At 37.0% G+C, this 22,513-nt stretch overlaps 2 protein-coding genes across 4 annotated transcripts in view; one reads left to right on the top strand and one right to left on the bottom strand.

The window, feature by feature from the left end:
* ANKRD45 (ankyrin repeat domain 45) overlaps positions 1-22,513 on the top strand; it is a 69,027-nt gene that overhangs the window by 34,442 nt on the left and 12,072 nt on the right. For all 3 annotated transcript variants that reach the window (XM_012444631.2, XM_012444630.2, XM_012444634.2), the window contains 2 exons: positions 17,835-17,929; positions 20,088-20,226. In XM_012444631.2, the coding sequence (XP_012300054.1) occupies positions 17,835-17,929; positions 20,088-20,226 (234 nt within the window). The remainder of the gene's footprint in view (positions 1-17,834; positions 17,930-20,087; positions 20,227-22,513) is intronic.
* On the bottom strand, positions 3,483-4,986 carry TEX50 (testis expressed 50). The gene is made up of 2 exons (XM_012444635.3): positions 4,663-4,986; positions 3,483-3,698 (listed from the first exon to the last, which is right to left on the bottom strand). Exons 1-2 carry the CDS (start codon positions 4,984-4,986, stop codon positions 3,483-3,485), a joined length of 540 nt encoding a protein of 179 aa, XP_012300058.2.

Genomic DNA, 22,513 nt, shown 5'->3' with positions numbered 1-22,513 from the left:
GTGAAAGTGGCATGTTGGAGGACAGTGACAAGATTGCCTTATTGAGCAGTGGATCATAGTTTCCACAGGTAGGCTATAACATAAGTAGAATACCAAAGGGGTTGAGTACATGTCCTCTTGAGATTGAGTTTAAATACTGGTGCCCCTACTTGAAATCTATGTGACCTTGGTGCTTCAATTGTGATAAGGTGCTTAAATTCTCTATACTTCAGTTTCTTTCCCTGTAAAAGGGGCCAACAGTATAGTTCCTGCCTTTTAGGGATTGCTGTGAAAATTAAATGAGATGATATAAAGCAGTTAGCACAATACCTGGCATGTGGTCAGCACTTGAACAATGCTACTGCCTTTATTACACCTTACCCTTAAATGCCAGGCTAAGGTGTTCTTACTTTATTCTGGGAGCCATGGAAAGTTTTTATGTACAAGAGGAAGAGGATGAAAGTGATCTTGAGGAAGATTCAGCCGGTAGTGGTAAGGTGCATGTTCATCAATAAAATGAGAAAGGGACTAGAAGAATTGATAGAAGTGAGGAAATTAAAGGAAGGAAACAAATTTGGGAAGAAAGAGATGAGTTGTGCTTTGTAGATTATTTTCATACTGTCCACTTGAACTAAATGTTTTCTATGAGCACTTATGTCAAATCTTCTATTTTTATGATTAGATCTGTAAGTAAAGGAAAACACAAATAGCAAACAATTCAATTGACTCCTCCCATGATCAGTAATTTTAGATGAAATTCACATTCCATATATATATATATATATATATATATTTTTTTTTTTTTTTTTTTGAGACAGAGTTTCATTCTTGTCGCCCAGGCTGGAGTGCAATGGCGTGATCTTGACTCACTGCAACCTGCGCCTCCCAGCCTCAAGCAATTCTCCTGCCTCAGCCTCCCAAGTAGCTGGGGTGACAGGCATGTGCCACTATGCCTGACTACTTTTGTATTTTTAGTAGGGATGGGGTTTCACCATATTGGTCAGGCTGGTCTCAAACTCCTGACCTCATGATCTGCCCTTCTCGGTCTCCCAAAGTGCTGGGATTACAGATGTGAGCCACCATGCCCAGCCCACATTCCATAATTTAAAATCCATTTTTGAAAAATGGCCCACAGTATTTAAAAAAAAATTTTTTTTTTATACTTTAAGTTCTGGGGTACATGTGCAGAACATGCAGTTTGTTACATAGGTATACACGTGCCATGGTGGTTTGCTGCATCCATCCCCCCGTCATCTACATTAGGTATGTCTCCTAATGTTATCCCTCCCCAATCCCCCCACCCCTAGTCTCCCCACCCCTCCCCCAATAGGCCCCAGTGTGTGATGTTCCCTTCCCTGTGTCCATATGTTCTCATTGTTCAACACCCACTTATGAGTGAGAACATGTGATGTTTGATTTTCTGTTCTTGTGTCAGTTTGCTGAGAATGATGGTTTCCAGCTTCATCCATGTCTCCGCAAAGGACATGAACTCATCCTTTTTTATGGCTGCATAGTATTCCATGGTGTATATGTGCCACATAGTATTTAAAAATCACAATTCAAGGACAAATTTTGCAGTAACTTTTCTGAAAATTTTTTTGGGGCTTATGGGTGTGAGGTATTATTGGTTTCCTTTCCTGTAATATTCATCTGTTTAATTTGGGTCCTTAGGTTCTTGGAAAAATTATACCTAATATGTCTTTTGGTGAAAACATATGAAAACTATACAAAGCAAACTAGTATTGTGTTTCCAGATCAATGATGAAATTAATATTGGAGTCACATAGTAATGTAGCTGTTTAATGTCAGAAACATAAATAACTCGACATAAAATTTAACATTTATTTAATTCAGCCTTACTATTTGTTTAATTCAGTCTTATTCAGAATGGAATTTCATAGTAATGTAGCTGTGGAATGTCAGAAACATAAATAACTCAACATAAAATTTAACATTTATTTAATTCAGTCTTATCAAGAGTGTACATCACTTCTATTTCTTCTAGCGATTAGAGTAGGAGTTACCTGGGGAGACTTAAAGGATTGAGAAATCCCTACCCCAAATAGTCATCTCCATTCTACTGAAAATTCCATTATTAGAGATAAATTTCTTTGGGTTTTAGAGGTTTGGGGATTTTTAAAGTCTTCAATAGTTCACCATTAAAATAAATATATATTAATGTTCTCTCAGAGGGAATTATCTAACTTTTCAGAACTCTGAAGGTATGAAACAAACATTTATAGAAATGTGAGGATGGGGTTATGCTAAGGAGGAATGGAGGTAAAGAGTCTGGAAAGTGGAACAAAATAAACCTTTTATAATCCATCATAGCTCAAGGCAAGTACTATTCTTTTCTGTTACTTATAAAACTGTACAGTTTATTACTGTTTCAAGGATTATTTTTGAAAAGTGTTATTCCTCTCTTATAATGATGGCAGATGTGTTATAGATATATTTTTCTGGGATTTTTCCAAGATAGTGTAAGTGAAATCTTCTGTCCCAGTCTCAGGCCTATCTCCTAGTTGTTCTTTGAAAAATAGGGTAACCATAGTTTAAAAAACTGAATTGTCTTATCAACAAAAGTCTGAAATTTAAAAAATGTTAATCTATAATTCATTTATTATACTGAAAATGAAAACATTTATACTTAAAAATATTAATCTATTCTTTAATATTTCCATGCTATTTTAGCAACCTGAAGTAGGAAATTAAAAGTCTTCCTGTGGTTATGAAATTTTCTCAGGGAAATAAGACATATCACAGATATTATTTATTAGAGATTAATTGAAACACTAAATTAAGCTACTATTACATATATTGCTTAATGATTAGTAATATAACACATTAAAGAGAACAAATTACTTAAACATGTAGCAGTGATAGTATATAATTTTTTCTCTAGTACTTTAGTAAGTCTGGGTTCTTTTTTAATTGAATGGAAATAGCATTAAAACCCAGACTTCTTTGGCAAATCTCAGTAAGGATTGTGGCAAAAAATTGATGAAGGTATGCAGCCATCAAAAACGATGAGTTCGTGTCCTTTGTAGGGACATGGATGAACCTGGAAACCATCATTCTCTGCAAACTGACACAAGAACAGAAAATTAAACACCGCATGTTCTCACTCATAGGTGGGTGTTGAACAATGAAAACACATGGACCCAGGGAGGGGAACATCACACACTGAGGTCTGTTGGGGAGAAATAGGGGAGGGACAGCGGGGGGTGGGGAGTTGGGGAGAGATAGCATGGGAAGAAATGCCAGATATAGGTGAAGGGAAGGAAGGCAGCAAATCACGCTGCCATGTGTGTACCTATGCAACAATCTTGCATGTTCTTCACATGTACCCCAAAACCTAAAATGCGATAAAAATAAATAAATAAATAAATAAACAAATTTATGAAGGTTTCCAAAGGACCATTTTTATTCTTAGATAAGTCCTCTCAATAGATTTCCTTCATAGTCTCTATATTTGACTAAGCTGCATTTGCATATGCATATATTTAGTATCTTTTGGCTCCTTCTTCTTTAGTCTTCTTCTTTTTCTTGAATTTGCAGTGTCTAATTTTATTAGAGGAAGGATAGTAAGACCTGTGCTTCAAGATCTTGGATATCATTGACGTTAAGGTCATCAGTCTGTAGAGTATTTGGTCAATGTTTTGGATGGATGGGCTTTCTAGATCATTACCAGATTTTTCTGAGGATGATTGGTTTTTCAGCTAAAAGGAGAAAAACAATATAGATTTTATCTACATAAAATAGTATAGTTTAATACTATAGTATAGTTAATAATATGATTCAAATTAAATTTGTGTTCTAAATGTATAAACAGAAACTTAAACAGCACACATCAATTATTTATGCAAAGGGATGGTCACTATAGAAGAAAGGTGTAAGTGCAGAAGAAATGTTATCTATATGCCACATGTATGATCATTATCCCCATCAGCAAGCAATTAGTATGCTCTTTGGTTAGGGTACTTTGCTGGGAGAAATTATTTGATTAGCAAAATATATTCCTTTACTAAAGAACCTGAAAGTATAATACCATAAAGTCACAGTCATTTTAAAAATAAGAAAACATTTATAAATATCTAATTGTTCTGAAGGTCAGTGAGGTTTTGTTTGTTTTTTTGATCAATGAGCTTTTAAGATTGCCTCTCAAACTATGGTGTCATCTATTGGCAAAGAGGGAAATTATATAATAGTTTAAAAGCTCTATTTCCCAGAAAGTTGTTCTAATATTAGAAATGAGGTTATAACCCATATAAAAATTACATGCCAACCTTTGTACTTAGATTTCTTAGATACATCTGGAAGGGTTCTAAGAGATCTCTTGTTCCAGATCCTTTTATGGATGAGGCAACTGAGAAAGAGCAAATGACTTACCTCAGGACCCAGACAGATAACCTGATTTCCCATACATTCTCCTCATGGTAGTACACTACTTTTTTTGGTGTGTTTTGTAACTTTAAGTAGAGGGGACTAGATGATTTTAAGGACCTTCTAATTCAATACACATTTGTTGAACACCTAGTATGAGCAAGACATTGTGCTAGATGCTGGGGATGAATGGGAAGTTAGGGGAAGGTTATAATGAGGAATAAAACACAGTAACTAATTATCTTATGTTCTAAACCCTTAGAGATTTTGTAACTATTACTACTTATGTCATTAATTCACCTTTATTTGGTGTTTCTTCCATTTCTTCCACAGGTAATGCACAGACAAAACAGATAAGATGAACAAGAGAACTTGTAATAAAACATAAATGAGTTTTAAGCAACTGCAAAATATATCCATGTTAGCCAAGTTGCAGCATAGTTTATCCAGAGGATATGGCAGACAGTAAGATGGAGGACACTTAACTTTCCAATAATGTACTTCTTCTGGAAGAATCTCCCATCCAACCTTTGCCCAGATACTTCCATCACCAATGCTGAAAGTCTCCCTGATGAAGCAGATAAACAACAGAGAAAAAATCAGCGATAGTCCTTGATTAGACATCTTTCTTTCTCAATTGGAAAAAAAAAAATCTAGCTAAAATTTGGCTTTTTTTTTTTAAAGATGGGGTTTCACTGTGTTGGTCAGGCTGGTCTTGAACTCCTGACCTCAGGTGATCCGCCCACCTTGGCCTCCAAAGTGCTTGGATTACAGGCATGAGCCACCACGCCTGGCCAAATTTAGCTATTTTTAAATTGCCAGGAGTTATTAGTTAATATGGTGCTTCGACAGAAAGCACTTCATATAACCTTGCCAGTCAGCAAAATATGCCCAGCAAAATATACACTGATGATCATTGTAACATCATCAGTCATAGTGACTCAGGAGTAAGTTCAGTGACATCATAAAGAACCACATTGGACCTAAAAGGTGTTACCTGACCAATCACATTGAGTTTCTTAAAGATACTTTTTTGTTGCTGTTGTTTTGCCAGAATGGTTTGAGCTTCTTCAATTTTCCTAAAAATGAAGACTTTACTAATATTTTGCTAGCTAATTAATTCAGCTGTAGTCACATTAATAGAATCTCATGAAACAACTTACTTATATCACCTCTAACCCTTCTTCTGAAGGACTTGAGTTTTACATTTACTTAAAAAACAGTATACCACTTCGTATAACCTAGCATCTGCTTCTATTTTTTTGTTCGGGAATGTCCTTCCCTTCAAATAGTTCAACAAATATTGAGTGCCTCTCTCTTATAATATGTTCCTGTGGTGGTGATGTGCTATCAGGTAAGTAGGTAAGGGGTGAGGAAGGTGCCGTGATATATGGTAAAAAGATGGGACATAGACCTTGTCTTTAAAGAGTGTACAATCTAGAAATAAAAATAAAAACCAAGATAATAATTAAAATGATTCTTATTTTATTATAAAAAATAAATAGTTCTCATTCAGCAAAATGAGAACTAAATAAAATTATAAACAGGTAACTGTTGAGAGGGCAATGAGTTTCACTTGGGGGAATTAGGAAATTTCACAGAAAAAGATATATGTGAGTGGGCTTTGAAGAGTGAGTAGAATTTTGGTAGGTGTCAGTGTAGAGAGGGCATCTAAGATTGGGGAAACATAATAAGCAAAGACATTTTGTGAAAGCATTCATGTAACAAATATTTGTTGAGTGCTGGCTGTTCTAAACACTGTTCTAGGAGCTGAGAATACATACACAACGCAGCCCAAAACAGAATCATTACCTTCATGGAGCTTACTTTCTAGTAGGGGGATATAGAAAATAATTGTATCTATCTAAATCTGTATGTCTATATCTGTGGAGTGCTATGGATAAAAATAGAGTGGGAAGGTGTTTCGGAAGTTGCTAGCAAGTGAGTGAGTGTATGTGTTATTTTGTAGAGGGAAATTAGGAGAGGGCTTTTTGATAACGTGATGCTTAAGCAGAGACCAGAAGGGGCTGGCGGAGGGAGGGAACCATGTTGATATCTGGGGGCAGAAGGAATGGGAAGTGAATAGTGGATAGGATCACTGAATGAATGTTGAAGGGATGAAGCTGGATAGCTAGTTTGTGGCTAGAGAGATTTTGGAAGGTCCTGTATTTTATTCAGCAGGCAATAGGAAGTCAGTTATAGAGTTTTGAGAAGAGGAATGACATAGTAAGAAATTTATTGAATGCTTTACTGTGTTCCAGGCACTGTGCCAAGACATTTGCATGCATTATACTATATTTTGCAATATATTCCATATACTATATGCTATATTATATTACATTCTGCATTATACTATGTACTATAGTATGTGGTGTATACCATATGCTCTAATCCTCAACTATGAGGATTGTACTAAAATACTTTAGTTGTATAGATGAGGAAACTCAGGTTAGTGTGGTTAAGGTATGGTGGCATTAAGGGAGTGCTTGTGATAAGCTTCTTGCTCTACTAAGTTGCCCAAAATAAATGTGTGCTTGCAGTAAAAACAGTGTGCTTATTATGTAAATGCAGTTCATGACAAGTTTCTTAGTCCCATTTTCCAACTAATTTCTCTCCTAAACTCCATCTTTTATTGAAATTCTGGAACCACCACTGACTCTAGTCTACCCAACTAGTGGAGCCAAAACCTAAACCTTGGATTCAAGCTTAGGGAATTATTTCTGCTTACAAGTTGAATGATATATGTAAAGCTGTGAGGAGTTACAAGCAAGATGACCAATTATCTTGTCCATAATTTTTAATACTATTCCAGATACGGGTCTGAATTCAACTGTGGAAGGTATTTTTATGTCCACTTTATGGATAGCAAATGAGGCTTAAAGAGATTGTTAGGGGCCGGGCGCGGTGGCTCACGCCTGTAATCCCAGCACTTTGGGAGGCCGAGACGGGTGGATCACGAGGTCAAGAGATCAAGACCGTCCTGGTCAACATGGTGAAACCCCGTCTCTACTAAAAATACAAAAAAATTAGCTGGGCATGGTGGCGTGTGCCTGTAATCCCAGCTACTCAGGAGGCTGAGGCAGGAGAATTGCCTGAACCCAGGAGGCTGAGGTTGCGGTGAGCCGAGATGGCGCCATTGCACTCCAGTCTGGGTAACAAGAGCGAAACTCCGTCTCAAAAAAAAAAAAAAAAAACAGATTGTTAGGTATTAGAGATGACACAATTGAACTTTAGAGTGATTTCATCAAGTCTCTCAAATATTATTGTTTAGAATTTTATGAGATTGTATGTACCAACTGTGGTAGGCTGGATAATAACCCTAAAGATATTCAGGTCAGAATCCATAGAATCTTTGAATATTATATCTCAAAAAAGGACTTACAGATATGATTAAGTTAAGGATCTTGAGATGGGGAGATTATCCAGGTAGGCCCTAAATATAATCATAACTGCCCTTTGTAAAAGGGAAGTAGAGGGACATTTGATAGAGAGGAGAAGAAAGTGATGTGATGATGGAAGCAGAGATTGGGATGATGTACTTTGAAGACAGAAGGAGGGGGCCACAAGCCAAGGAATACAGACAGTGAACAGAAGCTGAAAAGGCAAGGAACAGATCTTCTTCTCAGAACCTCCAGAAGGAATCAGCCTTGGCAACACTTTGACTTTAGTTTAGTGAAACTGACTTAGGACTTCTGGCCTCCAGAACTGTAAAAGAATAAATTGTTGTTTTAACCCACTAAGGTTGTGGTATTTTTTATTTTTTATTTTACAACAGATATAGGAAACCAGTACAGATTGGTACCTGGAAATGGGTTGCTGCTATAACAAATGCCTAAAAATGTAGAAGTGGCTTTGGAATTTGATAATGGATAAATGGCTGGAAGAATTTTGAGCTGCATGATAGAAAAAAGTTTAGATTGCCTTGAATAGTCTGTTGGCAGAAATGTGGACATTAAAGGTGCCTCTGTTGAGGGCTCAGAAGGAAATGAAGAGCACAGTTGAGAACACCTATATTGTGTTAAAGAATATGTAAATTATCATTAACAGAATAGTGGTGGAAATATAAGTGATAAAGGTGCTGCTGGTGAAGATGCAGAAGGAAAGGAGGAACATGTTACTAGAAACTGAAGGTAAGGCAGTCTTGTTACATAGTGACAGAAACTTAGCTGAATTGTGTCCTGTCATTATGTGGAGAGCAAAACTTTCAAGGATGAGCTTGAATATTTAGCTGAAGAGATTTCCAAGCAATGTTGAAGGTATGACCCAGTTTCTTCTTACTGCTTATAGTAGACTGTGAGAGGAGAGAGATAAGTTGAGGGAAGAATTTTTTAAGCAAAAGGGGAACAGGTTTTGATGACTTGGGAAATTCTCAGCCTATCCAGGTTATAAAAGGTGCTAAAATGAAGAGACTGACTGTCAAGAAAGTATGCTCTAGAGAGAAAGCCAAGAAGGTGGCTGAAGAGATTAGGTATGTGATAAATGGATCCCCTTAACCATCTCAGCAGAAGTCAGTAGGAGAAATGAGATTATTCCCAAAAGATCTGTGAAGGAGCCTCTTGTCTAATGGAGTGAATTTCTGTGGCATGCAGGGAGACTCAGAAGGTGTTTGAGAATGGTGTATCAGCAGAAACGCCAGCTTGGTTAAAGAGGCAGACAGAGGACAAAATGAAAAAGAGGACACTGGACTCCCAAAATTCTACAGGCAGGAAATAGACTGATAAAACTATTCAGCTGCAAACACATGCTATCTTTCGTGAACAAGGAAGGATGACTCAGGAAGAACCTCAGGCCCAGAGGTAAAGCCTCAGGACCGGAGGGCAGAGTCTTGAGCCACAGAGTATTATTCCCAGACCTTGAAATCTAATAGAATTTGCCCTGCTGGATATCAGAATTCCTTGGGAGCAGTGATTCTTCTCTTCTTCTTCTTGTCTCCCTTTTTGAATGACAATGTCAATAACGGTTATTCTATGCCTGTACCACCATTGTATTTCAGAAGATAACTTGTTTTCTAGTTGCACAGATCCATAGATGGAGTGCATTTTGCCTCAGGAGGGGTCATGCCCAGAGTCTCACTCATCCCTTGTTTAGATGATTTAGATTATAAGATTTGAGACTTCTGAAATGATGACATTTGATGAGAATTTAGACATGAGTTGATATTGGAACAGGTCTAGAATTTGAGAGATTTGAAGATGGGTGAATATATTTTGCATGTGGGATAGATGTAAATTTTAGGAAGTAGGGTAGAGGGCAGATTCTGGTTAGCTGAATAATGGCTATCAAAGGTATTCAGGTCCTAATCCCTAGAAGCTGTGAATGTGACCTCATGACAGAAGGGACTTTGTAGATCCTTAAGGATCTTGAGGTGGGGAGATTATCCTGGATTATCCTGGTGGGACTTAAATATAACAACAGTCTCCTGATAAGTGGGAAGCAGAGGGAAATTTGATACAGAAGAGAAGATGATTTGGTGATGAAGACAGAGATTGGAGTGATGTATTTGAAGATGGAGGGAGAGACTAAGCCAAGGAATACTAGAAATTGAAGCCATTGGAAAAAGGCAAAGAACAGATTCTTCCCTCAGAGCCTCCAAAAGGAATCAACCCTACCAACACCTTGACTTTAGCTCAGTGAAACCAGTTTCAGATTCTGGCCTCTAGAACTGTCAGAGGATAAATGTGTGTTGTTTTAAACTACCAAATTTGTGGTAATGTGATATAGCAGCTACAGGAAACCAGTACATCAACCTCTAACTTAATCTGGGACTAATGTACAATTTACAATGTTCCGTTGTCCCATCTAGGAATACAGTAAGCTGTTGAATTTGAGTTTTATTTCTCTCAGCAAAATGTTATAATTTTTAGTTCCCACAAACAAGTGAGAACATGCAAGGTTTGTCTTTCTGTGCCTGGCTTATTTCACTTAACATAGTGATCTCTAGTTCCATCCACTTTGTTGCAAATGACTGGCTTTTATTCTTTTTTATGGCTTAATGGTACCCCATTGTATATATGTACCATGTTTTCTTTACCATTCATCTGTTGATGGACCCTTAGATTGCTTACAAATCTTGGCTATTGTGAATTGTTGTAAAAAAACATGCCAGTGCAGACATCTCTTCAATATACTAATTTCCTTTCTTTGGAGTATATTTTAATACCTAGCAGTAAGGTTGATGGATTGTATGGTAGTTATAGTTTTAGTTTTTCTGAGGAATTTCCAAACTGTTTTTCATAGTGGTTGTGCTAATTTACATTCTCACCAACAATGTAGAAAGGTTCCCTTTTCTCTGCATCCTTGTCAGCAATTGTTATTGCCTGTCTTTTGGATAAAAGCCATTTTAATCGGGGTGATATGAGATATTGCAGTTTTGATTTGCATCCTCTGGATGATCAGTGATGTTGAGCACCTTTTCATATACTGGTTTGCCATTTTGTATGTCTTTTGAGAAATGTCTGTTCACATCTTTTGCCTATTTCAAAAATAGGATTATTAGATTTTGTCCTGAGTTGTTAGAACTCCTTATATATTCTGGTTATTAATCCCTTGTCTGATGGGTAGTTTTCTCCCATTCTGTGGGTTGTCTCTTCACTTTGTTGATTGTTTCCTTTGTGTGCAGAAGCTTTTTAACATGATAATTTCATTTGTCCATTTTTTTCTTTGGTTGCCTGTGCTTATAAAGTATTACAGAAAAAAATCTTTGCCCAGACCAATATCCTGGAGAGTTTCCCAGATGTTTTCTTACAGTAGTTTCATAGTTTGAGGTCTTATAATAAGTCTTTAATTCAGTTTGATTTAATTTTTGTATATAGTGAAAGATGGGGTCTAGTTTCATTCTTTTGCATATGGATTTCCAGTTTTCCCAGCACCATTTATTGAAGGGACTATCCTTTCCCCAATGTATTCTTGGCACCTTCATCAAAAGTGAGTTCACTGTAGATGTATGGATTTATTTCTGGGTTCTCCATTCTGTTCCATTGGTCTTTGTGTCTGTTTTTAGGCCAGTCCTGTGCTGTTTTGGTTACTATAGCTCTATAGTATAATTTGAAGTCAAGTAATGTGATTCCTTCAGTTTTTATGTTTTTGTTTTGCTCAGGATGTCTTTGGCTATTCTGGGTCTTTTGTGGTTTTAAATTTTAGAATTCTTTATTCTATTTCTGTGAAGCATGTCATTGGTATTTTGATGAGGATTGCATTGACTCTGTACATTGCTTTGGGTGGTATGAACATTTTAACAATATTGATTCCTTCTGTCTATAAACATGGAATGTCTTTTCATTTTTTGTGTCTTCTTCAGTTTCTTGCATCAGTCTTTTATAGTTTTTGTTATGGATATTTTTCACTTTTTGGGTGAACTTTATCCCTAAGTATTTTATTTTCTTTGTATGTATTGCAAATTCGATGACTTTCTTGATTTCTTTTTCAGATTGTTCACTGTTGGCCTATAGAAATATTACTGATTTTTGCATGTTGATTTTATATCCTGCAATTTTACTGAATTCGTTTGTCAGTTTTAATTGTTTTTTGGTGGATTCTTTACATTTTTCCAAATATAAAATTATATCAGCTGGAATCAAGGATAATTTTACTTCTTCTTTTCCAATTTGGATGCTCTTCATTTTATTTTATTTTTCTTATCTGATTACTCTAGGTAAGACTTCCAACACTATGTTGAATAACAGTGGTGAAAGTGGGCATTCTTGTCTTATTCCAGATCTTAGAGGAAAGGCTTTCAGTTTTGGCTACACGACACCAGCTATGGGTCTGTCATGTATGGCTTTTGTTGTGTTGATGTATGTTCCTACTATACCCAGTTTTTGAGGGTTTTTACATGAAGGGATATTAAATTTTAGCCTCAATTAAAATGATCCTATGGTTTGTGTCCTTCATTCTGTTGATATGATGTATCACATTAATTGATTTGCATTTGTTGAAACATTGTTGCATCCTTGGGATAAATCTCACTTGGTCATGATGATAGCCATGATGGATGATATTTTAAATTTGTTGTTGAATTCAGTTTGATAGCATTTTGTCGAGGATTTTTGTATCAATGTTCATCAGGGAGATTGGCTTGTAGTTTTTTTTTTTTTTTTTTTTTTTGATGTGTGTTTATCTGGTTTTGATATCAGGGTAATAATGGCTCTGTAAAATGTATTTGGAAGTATTTGTTCCTCCTCTATTTTTTAGAATAGTTTGAGTAGGAATGGTATTAGTTCTTCTTTAAGTATTTGGTAAAATTTGGCATGAAGCTATTAGGTCTTGGGCTTTTCTTTGCTTGGAGACTTTTTATTACAGCTATGATCTCATTATTTGTTTATTCTTGGTTTATACTTGGTTTATTCAGGTTTTGGGTTTCTTTGTGGTTTAATCTTATAGGTTGTATGTGTCTAGAACTTTATCCATTTATCTTAAGTTTTCCAATTTTTTGGCATATATTTACTTATAGTAGCCTCTAATGATCTTTTGAATTTCCGTGGAATTGGTTGTAATGTCTTCATTTTCATTTCTGATTTTTAAAATTTGGGCCTTTCTTTTTCTCTTAGTCTGGCTAATGATTTGCCAATTTTGCTTATCTTTTCCATAAAACCAACTTTTCATTTCAATGATCTTTTGAATTATTTTTTTAATTTCAATTTCATTAATTTTTGGTCTGATCTTTTTTTTCTTTTTTTCTACTAATTTTGGGTTTGCTTTGCTCTTGCTTTTCTAATTCTTTAAGATGTATTGTTAAGGTGTTTATTCGAAGTTTTTGTATTTTTTTTTAATATAGGCACTTATTGCTATAAACTTTCCTCTTAGTACTGCTTTCACCGTACCCATAGTTTTGGTATACTGTGTTTTTATTTTCATTTGTTTCAAGAATTTTAAAAATTTCCTCTTTATGAGTAATTTCTTCATTGACATACTGTTCATTCAGAAGCATATTGTTTAATTTCTATGTGCTGTATAGTTTCCAAAATTCCTCTTGTTATTGATTTCTATTTATTCCATTGTGGTCAGAGAAAATACTTCATATAATTTTAATTAAATAAGTTAATTTATTAATTGATATAATTTTAATTTTTTTGAAACTTGTTTTGTGGCTTAACATACGGTCTGTCTTTGAGAATTATCCATGTGCTGAGGAGAAAAAAATGTGCATTGTGCAGTCATTGAATGAAATGATCTGTAAATATCTAGTAGATCCAATTGGTCTATAGTGCAGATTAAGTCCAATGTTTCTTTTTTGATGTTCTGTCTGGATCATCTGTCCAATGCTGAAAGAGGGGTGTTGAAGTCTCCACCTATTATTGTATTGGAGTCTGTCTCTTTAGCTCTAATAATACTTGCTTTAAATATCTGAGTGCTTCAGTGTTGGGTGCATGTATATTCCTAGCTGTTATATCCTCTTTCTGAAGTGACCCTCTATTGTTATATATGACCTTCTTTGTCTCTTTCATGGTTTTTTTTCTTGATATCGATTTTGTCTGATGTAAGTGTACTACTCCTGTTCTTTTTAGGTTTCTATTGGCATGGACTATCTTTTGTTTTCCTTTTGTTTTCCATCTATGTGTGTCTTTATAGGTGAAGTGTGTTTCTTATCTGTAACAGATAATTGGATCTTTGACTTTCGTCTCTTCAACCACTCTATGTCTTTTGGTTGGAGAATTTAGTCCATTTACATTCAGTGTTATTATTGACAAATAAGGACTTACTCCTGCCATTTTGTTATTTGTTTTCTGGTTGTTTTGTGGTCTTCTCTTTCTTCTTTCCTTCCTTCCTGTCTTCCTTTTAGTGAAGGTGATTTTCTCTGGTAGTATGTTTTAATTTCTTGGTTTTTATTTTTTGTGTCTCTGTTTTTTGTTTTTTTGTTTTAATTGAGATAGAGTCTCACTCTATTGCCCAGGTTGGAGTGCAGTGGTGCAATCTTGTCCCACTGCAACCTCTGACTCCTGGCTTCAAGTGATTCTCCTGCCTCAGCCTCCCTAGAGTTGGGATTACAGGCATGTGCCACCATGCCTGGCTAATTTTTGTATTGTTAGTAGCTGGTCTCAAACTCCTGACTTCAAGTGATCTGCCTGCCTTGATCTCTCAAAGTGCTGGGATTATAGATGTTAGCCACTGCGCCCAGCTTTGTTGTATGTTTTTTGATTTGAGATTACCATAAGGCTTTCAAATAGTATCTTATAGTTCATTATTTTAGGCTGATTACAACTCAACATAGATCGTATAAACAAACAAGCAAAGTTAAAAGAAATAAAACTACACTTAATTCCCCCCCAACTTTTAACCTTTTTGTTGTTTTTATTTACATCCTATTGTACTGTCTATGTCTTGAAAATTATGTTTGATAGGTTCATCTTCTGGTCTTTCTATTCAAAGTATAAGTAGTTTACCCACCAGAATTACAGTGTTGTAGTATTTTGTGGTTTTCTGTGTACCTACTATTACCAGTGAGTTTTATATCTTCTGATGATTTCTTATTGCTCATTAACATCCTTTTCTTTCAGATTGAAAAACTCCCTTTAGCATTTCCTCTAGGACAGGTCTAGTGTTGATGAAATTCCTCAGCTTTTGTTTGCCTGGGAAAGTCTTTATTTCTCTGATATGTTTGAAGGATATTTTCATGGATATCCTGTTCTAGGGTAAAAGTTATTTTCCTTCAGCACGTTAAATATGTTATGCTACTCTCTCTTGGCCTGTATGGTTTCCACAGAAAGGCTGTTGCCAGAGGTACTGGAGCTCCATTATTTGTTATTTGTTTCTTTTCTCTTGCTACTTTTAGGATCTTTATCCTTGATTTTTGGGAGTTTGATTATTAAATGTCTTGAGGTAGTCTCTTTGGGCTAAAACTGCTTGGTGTTCTATAATCTTCTAGTACTTAAATATTGCTCTATTTCTCTAGGTTTGGGAAGTTCTTTTTTTATTAATATTATTCCTTTGAATAAATTTTCTACCCTGATCTCTCTCTACCTCCTCTTTAAGGCCAGTAACTTTTGGATTTGCCCTTTTGAGGCTATTTTCTAGATCTTATAGGAGTGCTTCATTGTTTTATATATTTTTTTCTTTTGTCTCCTCTGACTGCATTTTCAAATAACCTATCTTCAGGCTTACTAGTTCTTTCTTCTGCTTGTTCAATTCTACTGTTAAGAGACTGTCATGCATTGTTTGGTATGTCAATTGCATTTTTCAGCTCCAGAATTACTGCTTAATTCTTTTAAGTTGTTGCAAACTCTCTGTTAATTTTATCTGATAGGATTCTGATTTCTTTCTCTGTGTTACCTTGAATTTCTTTGAGTTTCCTCAAAATAGTTATTTTGAATTCTCTGTCTGAAAGATCACATGTCTCTTTCACTCTGGGATTGGTCACTGGGACATTATTTAGTTTGTCTGATGAGGTCCTGTTTTTCTGACTGATCTTCTTGCTTTTGGATGTTCATCAGCATCTGGGCATTGAAGAGTTAGGTATTTATTGTAGTTATCACAGTCTGGGCTTGTTTGTACCTGTCCTTCTGGGGAAGGCTTTCTTACGTATTTGAAGGGACTTACTATGATCTAAGTTTTTGGTTACTCTAGCCATATCTGCATTAGGAGGCACCTGAGGCTCAGTAACGTTGTGGCTTTTGCAGACTTGCAGAGATACTGTCTTGGTGGTCTTGGGTAAGACCAGGGAAAATGCCCTGGATTATCAGGCAGCAACTCTTCTTTTCTTACTTTCCCCTAAACGAACAGAGTCTCTCTTTCTCTGCGCTGAGCTGCTTAGCGCTGGGGGAAAGGTGACACAAGCACCCACATGGCTACCACCACTGGGACTGCCCTGGGTCAGATCTGACCACTGCCTGGTTATTGCTTATATTCACTCAAGGCTTAATGGTCTACAATAAACAGTTGGCAAATATAGCCAGGCTTGTGTCCTTCCCTTCATGGCAGCAAGGTCTCCCAGGCTCTGGGTGGGTCTGGAGATACCATCTGGGAGTCAAGTCCTGGAGTCAGGAACCTTAGGAATCTACCTGGTGCTCTGTTCTACTGCAGCTGAGCTGGTACCTGAGCCATAAGACAAAGTCCTTCCTACTGTTCCCCTCCCTTTTCTTCCAGCAGAGTAGTCTCTCCCTGTGGCCACCACTGCCCAGGCCCACAGCAAGTACCACCTGGATACTGCTGATACTCACTCAAGGCCCAAGGGCTCTACAGTCAGCCTGTGGTGAATGCTGTCAAGCATGGGGCTCTCCCTTCAGGTCAGTAGGCTCTCCTCTGGTCCAGGCCCGGCCCCGAAATGCCCTCCAGGAGCCAAGGCTTGGAATCAGGGACCCCAGGATCCTGCTTGGTGTGCTACCCCACTGTGGCTGAGCTGGTACCCAAGTTGCAAGGCAAAGTCCCATTTACTCTTTCCTCTCCTTTTGTCAAGCAGAAGGTGTCTCTCCCCATAGTTACTACAGCCGGGGAGTGTTCTGGGTCACCCCTGAAGCCAGCATGGCTCTGAGTCTCACCCAAGGTCCGTGGTGAGTACTGTCTGGGTATCACTGCTGCTTATTCAGGACCCAAGAGCTCTTCAGTCAGCAGTTGATGAATCCTGCCAGGACTGGGTCCTTCCCTTCAAGGCAGCTGGTTTTCTTCTGGCCCAGGGTATGTCTAGAAATTTCAACTTGGAGTTAGGACCTGGAAAGGGGACCTCAGGACTCTGCCTTGTGTCCTGTTCTACTGTGGCTGAGCTGGTATCCAAGTTGCAAGGCAAAGTCTTATTCTCTTTTCCTTCTCTTCTCCTCAAGCGGAAGGAAGGAGTCTCTCCCAGAGCTGTAAGCTGTGCTTCCTAGGATGGGCAGGGGGTGGTGGCAAGCACTCTCAGGGCCACTCAGGCTGGTGTCTCACTAGGTCCTGTGCATCCCAAGTCTACTGGCTCTGATCTCAGCACAGCACTAGGACTTGCCCAGGAATTGCAGCCCTCATGACCTAGATGACTTTTCAAGTTTATTTAGAACCCCATAGCACTTTAGCCTGTAGTGGTGCGGTCTGCTGGAACTCAGGTTCCAACTGCTGGGATGTGTGCTTCCCCCCTGGCTAGGGCTGGTCTAAATGTTTCCTTCATGGGTGCTAGCTGAATTCTGCCCCTTGTTGCTTCTCAGTATGACAGGGAAGCATTGAACTATAGTGCAAAGTCCCACAATCACTGTGCTCTGCCTCCCTGAAGCGTACAGATTCTCTGTCTGTACCATGTGACTATTGCCAAGGGGATGGAGAAAGTGTGGTAAAGGCAGTTCGAGACTGTCTTTCCTACCTTCTTCAGTGCCTCTTTCCTTAGTATGATGTTAAAATGAGGTCCTGTGATCGCTTATCTGATTTTTGGTTCTCATGATGGTGCTTTTTTGTATGGGCAGTTGTTCAATTTGGTGTTTCTGTTGGGTGGGGTGGACACTGGAGGCTTCCATTTGACTGTCTTGCTTTGCCTCTTGTCTTTGTCTTGTCATGGTGTGTGTTTCTGTCCATTCTTTCAGATGCAAGGCTGACTCTGAAAAAATATATTGCAAAAGTCTCTTTAGCCGTTACTGACACTGAAAAGGGATCAGGGAAGCTCCTTAAGGAAGACAAGGTACTGTACTGTGATTATTGCTTGTTCGGAAGTGTTTTGAGACTTTTGTCTTACAATTTAATTTCTACACTGTTGTTTTGTTTTAAAGGCAGATCGTGGTCCTTACTTCCTCCCTCTTCCCTCTTTCTTTCCTTCTGCCCTCCTACCTTCCCTTCTTTTCTTTATAGACTACTGATAGAGGATAGTCTGATCAAAACGGAAAGAAATAGTATTAAAGGGAGACATAGAGATGTAGTATCATACCCAGCAACATGTCTGCATCTTAGAAATGTAATATTGAGTAAAAAAAAAAAAAAACTAATCAAAGACTACATAGATTTTTATCAAGCTCAGAACAAGCAATATCAAACTATATAATTTAGAGATACCTACATTTAGGAGTAAAACTATTTAAGAAGCCGAGCAAAGGGGTAAGCACAGATCATAGTTATTTCTTGAAGGCAGGCAAGAAGGTGGGATGGGGAAGGACAGAAGCTGCATTAATAGTACTGGTAGCATTCTGGTTCTTTTGTTGGGTAGTAGGGTCCAAAATAATAAAATGGAAATACTCATTTCATTATTTTGCTTCAAAACTGAGATATACATTATATATTTTAGTATATATGTATATATACAAATCCATTGCATATTCTTTAATGTATTAATCAAATCTTCCAGAATGAGAAAAAAAGATACACAGCTATAAACATAGTAATTTTAAAGCCTACTTGCCACATATCTAAATACTAGATATAAGCATTCCCTGTGGAATAGTTTTATTGCTCTGAATGTATATTTAAAAAAATACTCAAGGTATCAGAAATGTGTTTTGATTTTAAATTATTTCCTATATTCTCATGCAGGATGCTCTGTGAATTTCCTGTGACTTGTTATTCAGATGAAAAAGAATAAGTATTGCTAAAAGTGTAAGATATCACCAAATCTGAGCACTTGATAAGTTACACATTGCACTTGTGTCTTGTAGAGTACTCTACAAAATCTCTTGTGAAACAAACAAAATGCAGGCAAAATTCTATTAGAATAGCCTTTGAAGCTATCAGATCTGCACAACAAAATTTTTCTGGCACAAAGAAATAGTGCTTTGTCAAATTAGTTACTAAAAATTTTTTATTTTAACTTTTAAAAATTTGATTATTTGAACTAGAAATTATTATGTATACATAGTAATAATTAGAAAAAATTGAAATGTCTAAAGCAAACAATAGTTTTCCCTTTTCTATTTCTCATCTTATTACCTACTCTGTGGTTCTGATAACGATTTTGTGTTAATTGTACCATGTTTTCTCTTTCACTTATATAATCATATGTATCTATACACATAATAGGAATTTTATGAAAGATTTTGTTTTTATAAAAGTGGGATCACACTTATATATATTATTCTATAGTTTTATTTTTTTCTTCTTAATAAGATATTATGGGCACCCCTCTAAGTCCACTTCCTTCTACATACTTCTGCGTATACTACTGCTTATTATTTAACAGTGTGGACAGGATATACCACAAATGTATTTATTTATCTTTATTATTACAAACCATAGTACAATAAACATCTTAAATCAGACATCAGAAATTTGCTGCGTATGTACAATGAGATGATTTTACAGTGCAAACTGAGAAGTTTTCAGTAAGGTGGAACTTTTCTTGTATTTCTTGAACTTCTGTGAATCATTTGAGAGGGAATAAAATATCAGCATTGTCTTTTGAGTTGCATGAACTCATACCATCCACACATTCTTTTCTGGCCTTTGCAAGTACTTCTTTTAGTCGCAGGGCTTAATGAAAATAAAGAATTAGGGAGGTAGTATAGACTGGTGCCAGGCTTCATGACTCCTGATGATGAGTTATATTGTGCTCATATTCCACTAATGTTAGAGCTGCACTGTCCAATATAATAGACACTAGCCACATGTGACTATTCAAATTTGAATTATTTAAAATTAAATGAAATTGAAAGTGTAGTTCCTTAGTCACCCTAGCCACATTTCTAGTGCCCAAATAGCTATTTGTATCTAATGGCTACTGTATTGGACAATGCAGGTATAGAATATTTCTATCATCACAGAAAGTTCTGTTGGACAGTGCTGGTTTAGAGATACTGTTGAGTTTTATTTTTCAATAAATAAGTGGAGAGTAAACTCTGTATTTCTGTCCCTAGAATACCATCCTCAGTGCATGCCGTGCAAAAAATGAATGGTTGGAAACCCATGCAGAAGCTTCCATTAATGAGCTTTTTGAGCAGAGACAACAACTGGAAGAAATTGTGACTCCTATCCTCGCAAAAATGTCTACACCACGTAAGTTTTGGATAAAAGGTGGTTTGAATGTCAGAAGGGATGAAAATTAAATTCAAAGTTGTTGTTTCTGAGATATTCTAATTTTAACAATCTTCACTAAGTAGTCATTAACATTGTTACAGGCACTAATCCATGATATAGTTCCCTAGTTTCATTATTTATTTTCAATATTAGCAACAACTAATAACTGAATTCTTCCTATAGGAAATATCTAATACTAATTTTAATATTACCATCATTAGTCATTAAATTTTATGTGATTACTCTGCCTTTGCTTTGGTTTTGTTTTTTTAGGTAGAGTCTTGCTCTGTCACCCAGGCTGGAGCGCAGTGGTGTGATCACAGCTTACCGCAGCCTCCAACTCTTTGGCTCAAGTGATCCTCCTGCCCCCTGAGTAGCTGGGACCACAGGCAGGCATCACCATGCCTGGCTAGTTTTAAAATTTTTTATGGAGATAGGGTCTTGCTATGTTGCTCAGGCTGGTCCTGAACTACTGGCTTCATGTAATCCTCCTGCCTCAGCCTCCTGAAGTGTTGGGATTACAGGTGTGAGCCACCACACTGGGCCTGTCTTTGACTTTGATTCTCATCTAGGAAGGCATCTCTTCCTGGGAGATAGGGTGGCAGCATTTTCTTTTATTTATTTTTATTTTATTTTATTTCCTTCAACATTTATTTTAAGTTCCAGGGTATATGTGCAGAATGTTCAGGTTTGTTACATAGGTAAACGTGTGCCATGGTGGTTTGCTGCTTTGGTAACTCACCACTTTGGTATTAAGCTAACCATCTATTAGCTATTCTTCCTGATGCTCTCCTTCCCCCGGCCCCCACAGCATATGTTTTGCCCCTCCATGTGTCCATGTGTTCTCATCGTTCAGCTCCCACTTGTGAGAACATGCAGTGTTTGGTTTTCTGTTCCTGTGTTAATTTGCTGAGGATAATGGCTTCTAGCTCCATCCGTGTCTCTTAAAAGGATATAGTCTCATTCCTTTTTATAGCTGCATAGTATCGTATGGTATATATGTTCCACATTTTCTTTATCCAGTCTATCATTGATAGGCACTTGAGTTGATTCCATGTTTTTACTATTGTGAATTATGCTACAATGAACATATCCATGTGTGTATCTTTATAATAGAATGATTTATATTCCTTTGGGTATATACCCAGTAATGGGATTGCTGGGTCAAATGGTATTTCCACCTCTAGATCTTTGAGGAGTTGCCATACAGTCTCCCACAATGGTTAAATTAATTTACATTCCCACCAACAGTGTATAAGCATTCCTTTTTATCTATAACTTGCCAGCATCTGTTATTGCTGGGCTTTTTAATAATTGCCATTCTGACTGGCATGAGATGATGTGTCATTGTGTTTTTGATTTCTCAAATGATCAGTGTGTTGAGCTTTTTTTCATGTTTGTTTACTGGTCACATGTCTTTTTTTTTTTTTCTAAGTGGAGTCTCACTCTCGTTGCCCAGGCTGGAGTGCAATGCTCACTGTAACCTCCACCTCCAGGTGGAGTGCAGTGCTCACTGTAACCTCTGCCTCTAGGGTTCAAGTGATTCTCTTGCCTCAGCCTCCTGAGTAGCTGGGATTACATATGTGCCACCATGATCAGTTAATTTTTATATTTTTAATAGAGATGGGGTTTCACCATGTTGGCTAGGCTGGTCTTGAACTCCTCACCTCAGGTGATCCACCCACCTCAGCCTCCCAAAGTGCTGAGATTACAGGCATGAGCCACCATGCCCAGCCTATTTTTTTGAATATCTTCTTTTGAGAAGTGTCTGTTTATGTCCTTTGCCCAATTTCAAATGGGGTTGTTGGTTTTTTTCTTGTAAATTTGTGTAAGTTCCTTGTAGACTCTGGATATTAGATTGTCAGATGAATAGACTGCAAATATTTTCCATAGATTGTCTGTTCACTCTGATGATAGTTTCTTTTGCTGTGCAGAAGCTCTTTAGTTTAATCAGATCCCATTTGTCAATTTTGGCTTTTGTTGCAGTTGCTTTTGGTGTTTTAATCATGAAATTTTTGCTTGTGCCTATGTCCTGAATGGTATTACTTAGATTTTCTTCTAGGGTTTTCATAGTTTTGGGTTTTACATTTAAGCCTTTAATCTTTCTTGAGTTACTTTTTGTATAAGGTGTAAGGAAGGGGTCCACTTTCAATTTTCTGTATATGGCTAGCCAGTTTTCCCAGCACCATTTATTAAGTAGGGAATCCTTTCCCCATTGTTTGTTTTTGTCTGGTTTGTTGAAAATCAGATGGTTGTAGGTGTGTGG

Source organism: Aotus nancymaae, unplaced genomic scaffold (genome assembly GCF_030222135.1).
Source record: "Aotus nancymaae isolate 86718 unplaced genomic scaffold, 86718_ANA_hifiasm-v0.15.2.pri h1tg000108l, whole genome shotgun sequence".
Classification (NCBI taxonomy): domain Eukaryota; kingdom Metazoa; phylum Chordata; class Mammalia; order Primates; family Aotidae; genus Aotus; species Aotus nancymaae.
This window is presented reverse-complemented; position numbering and strand designations above follow the sequence as displayed.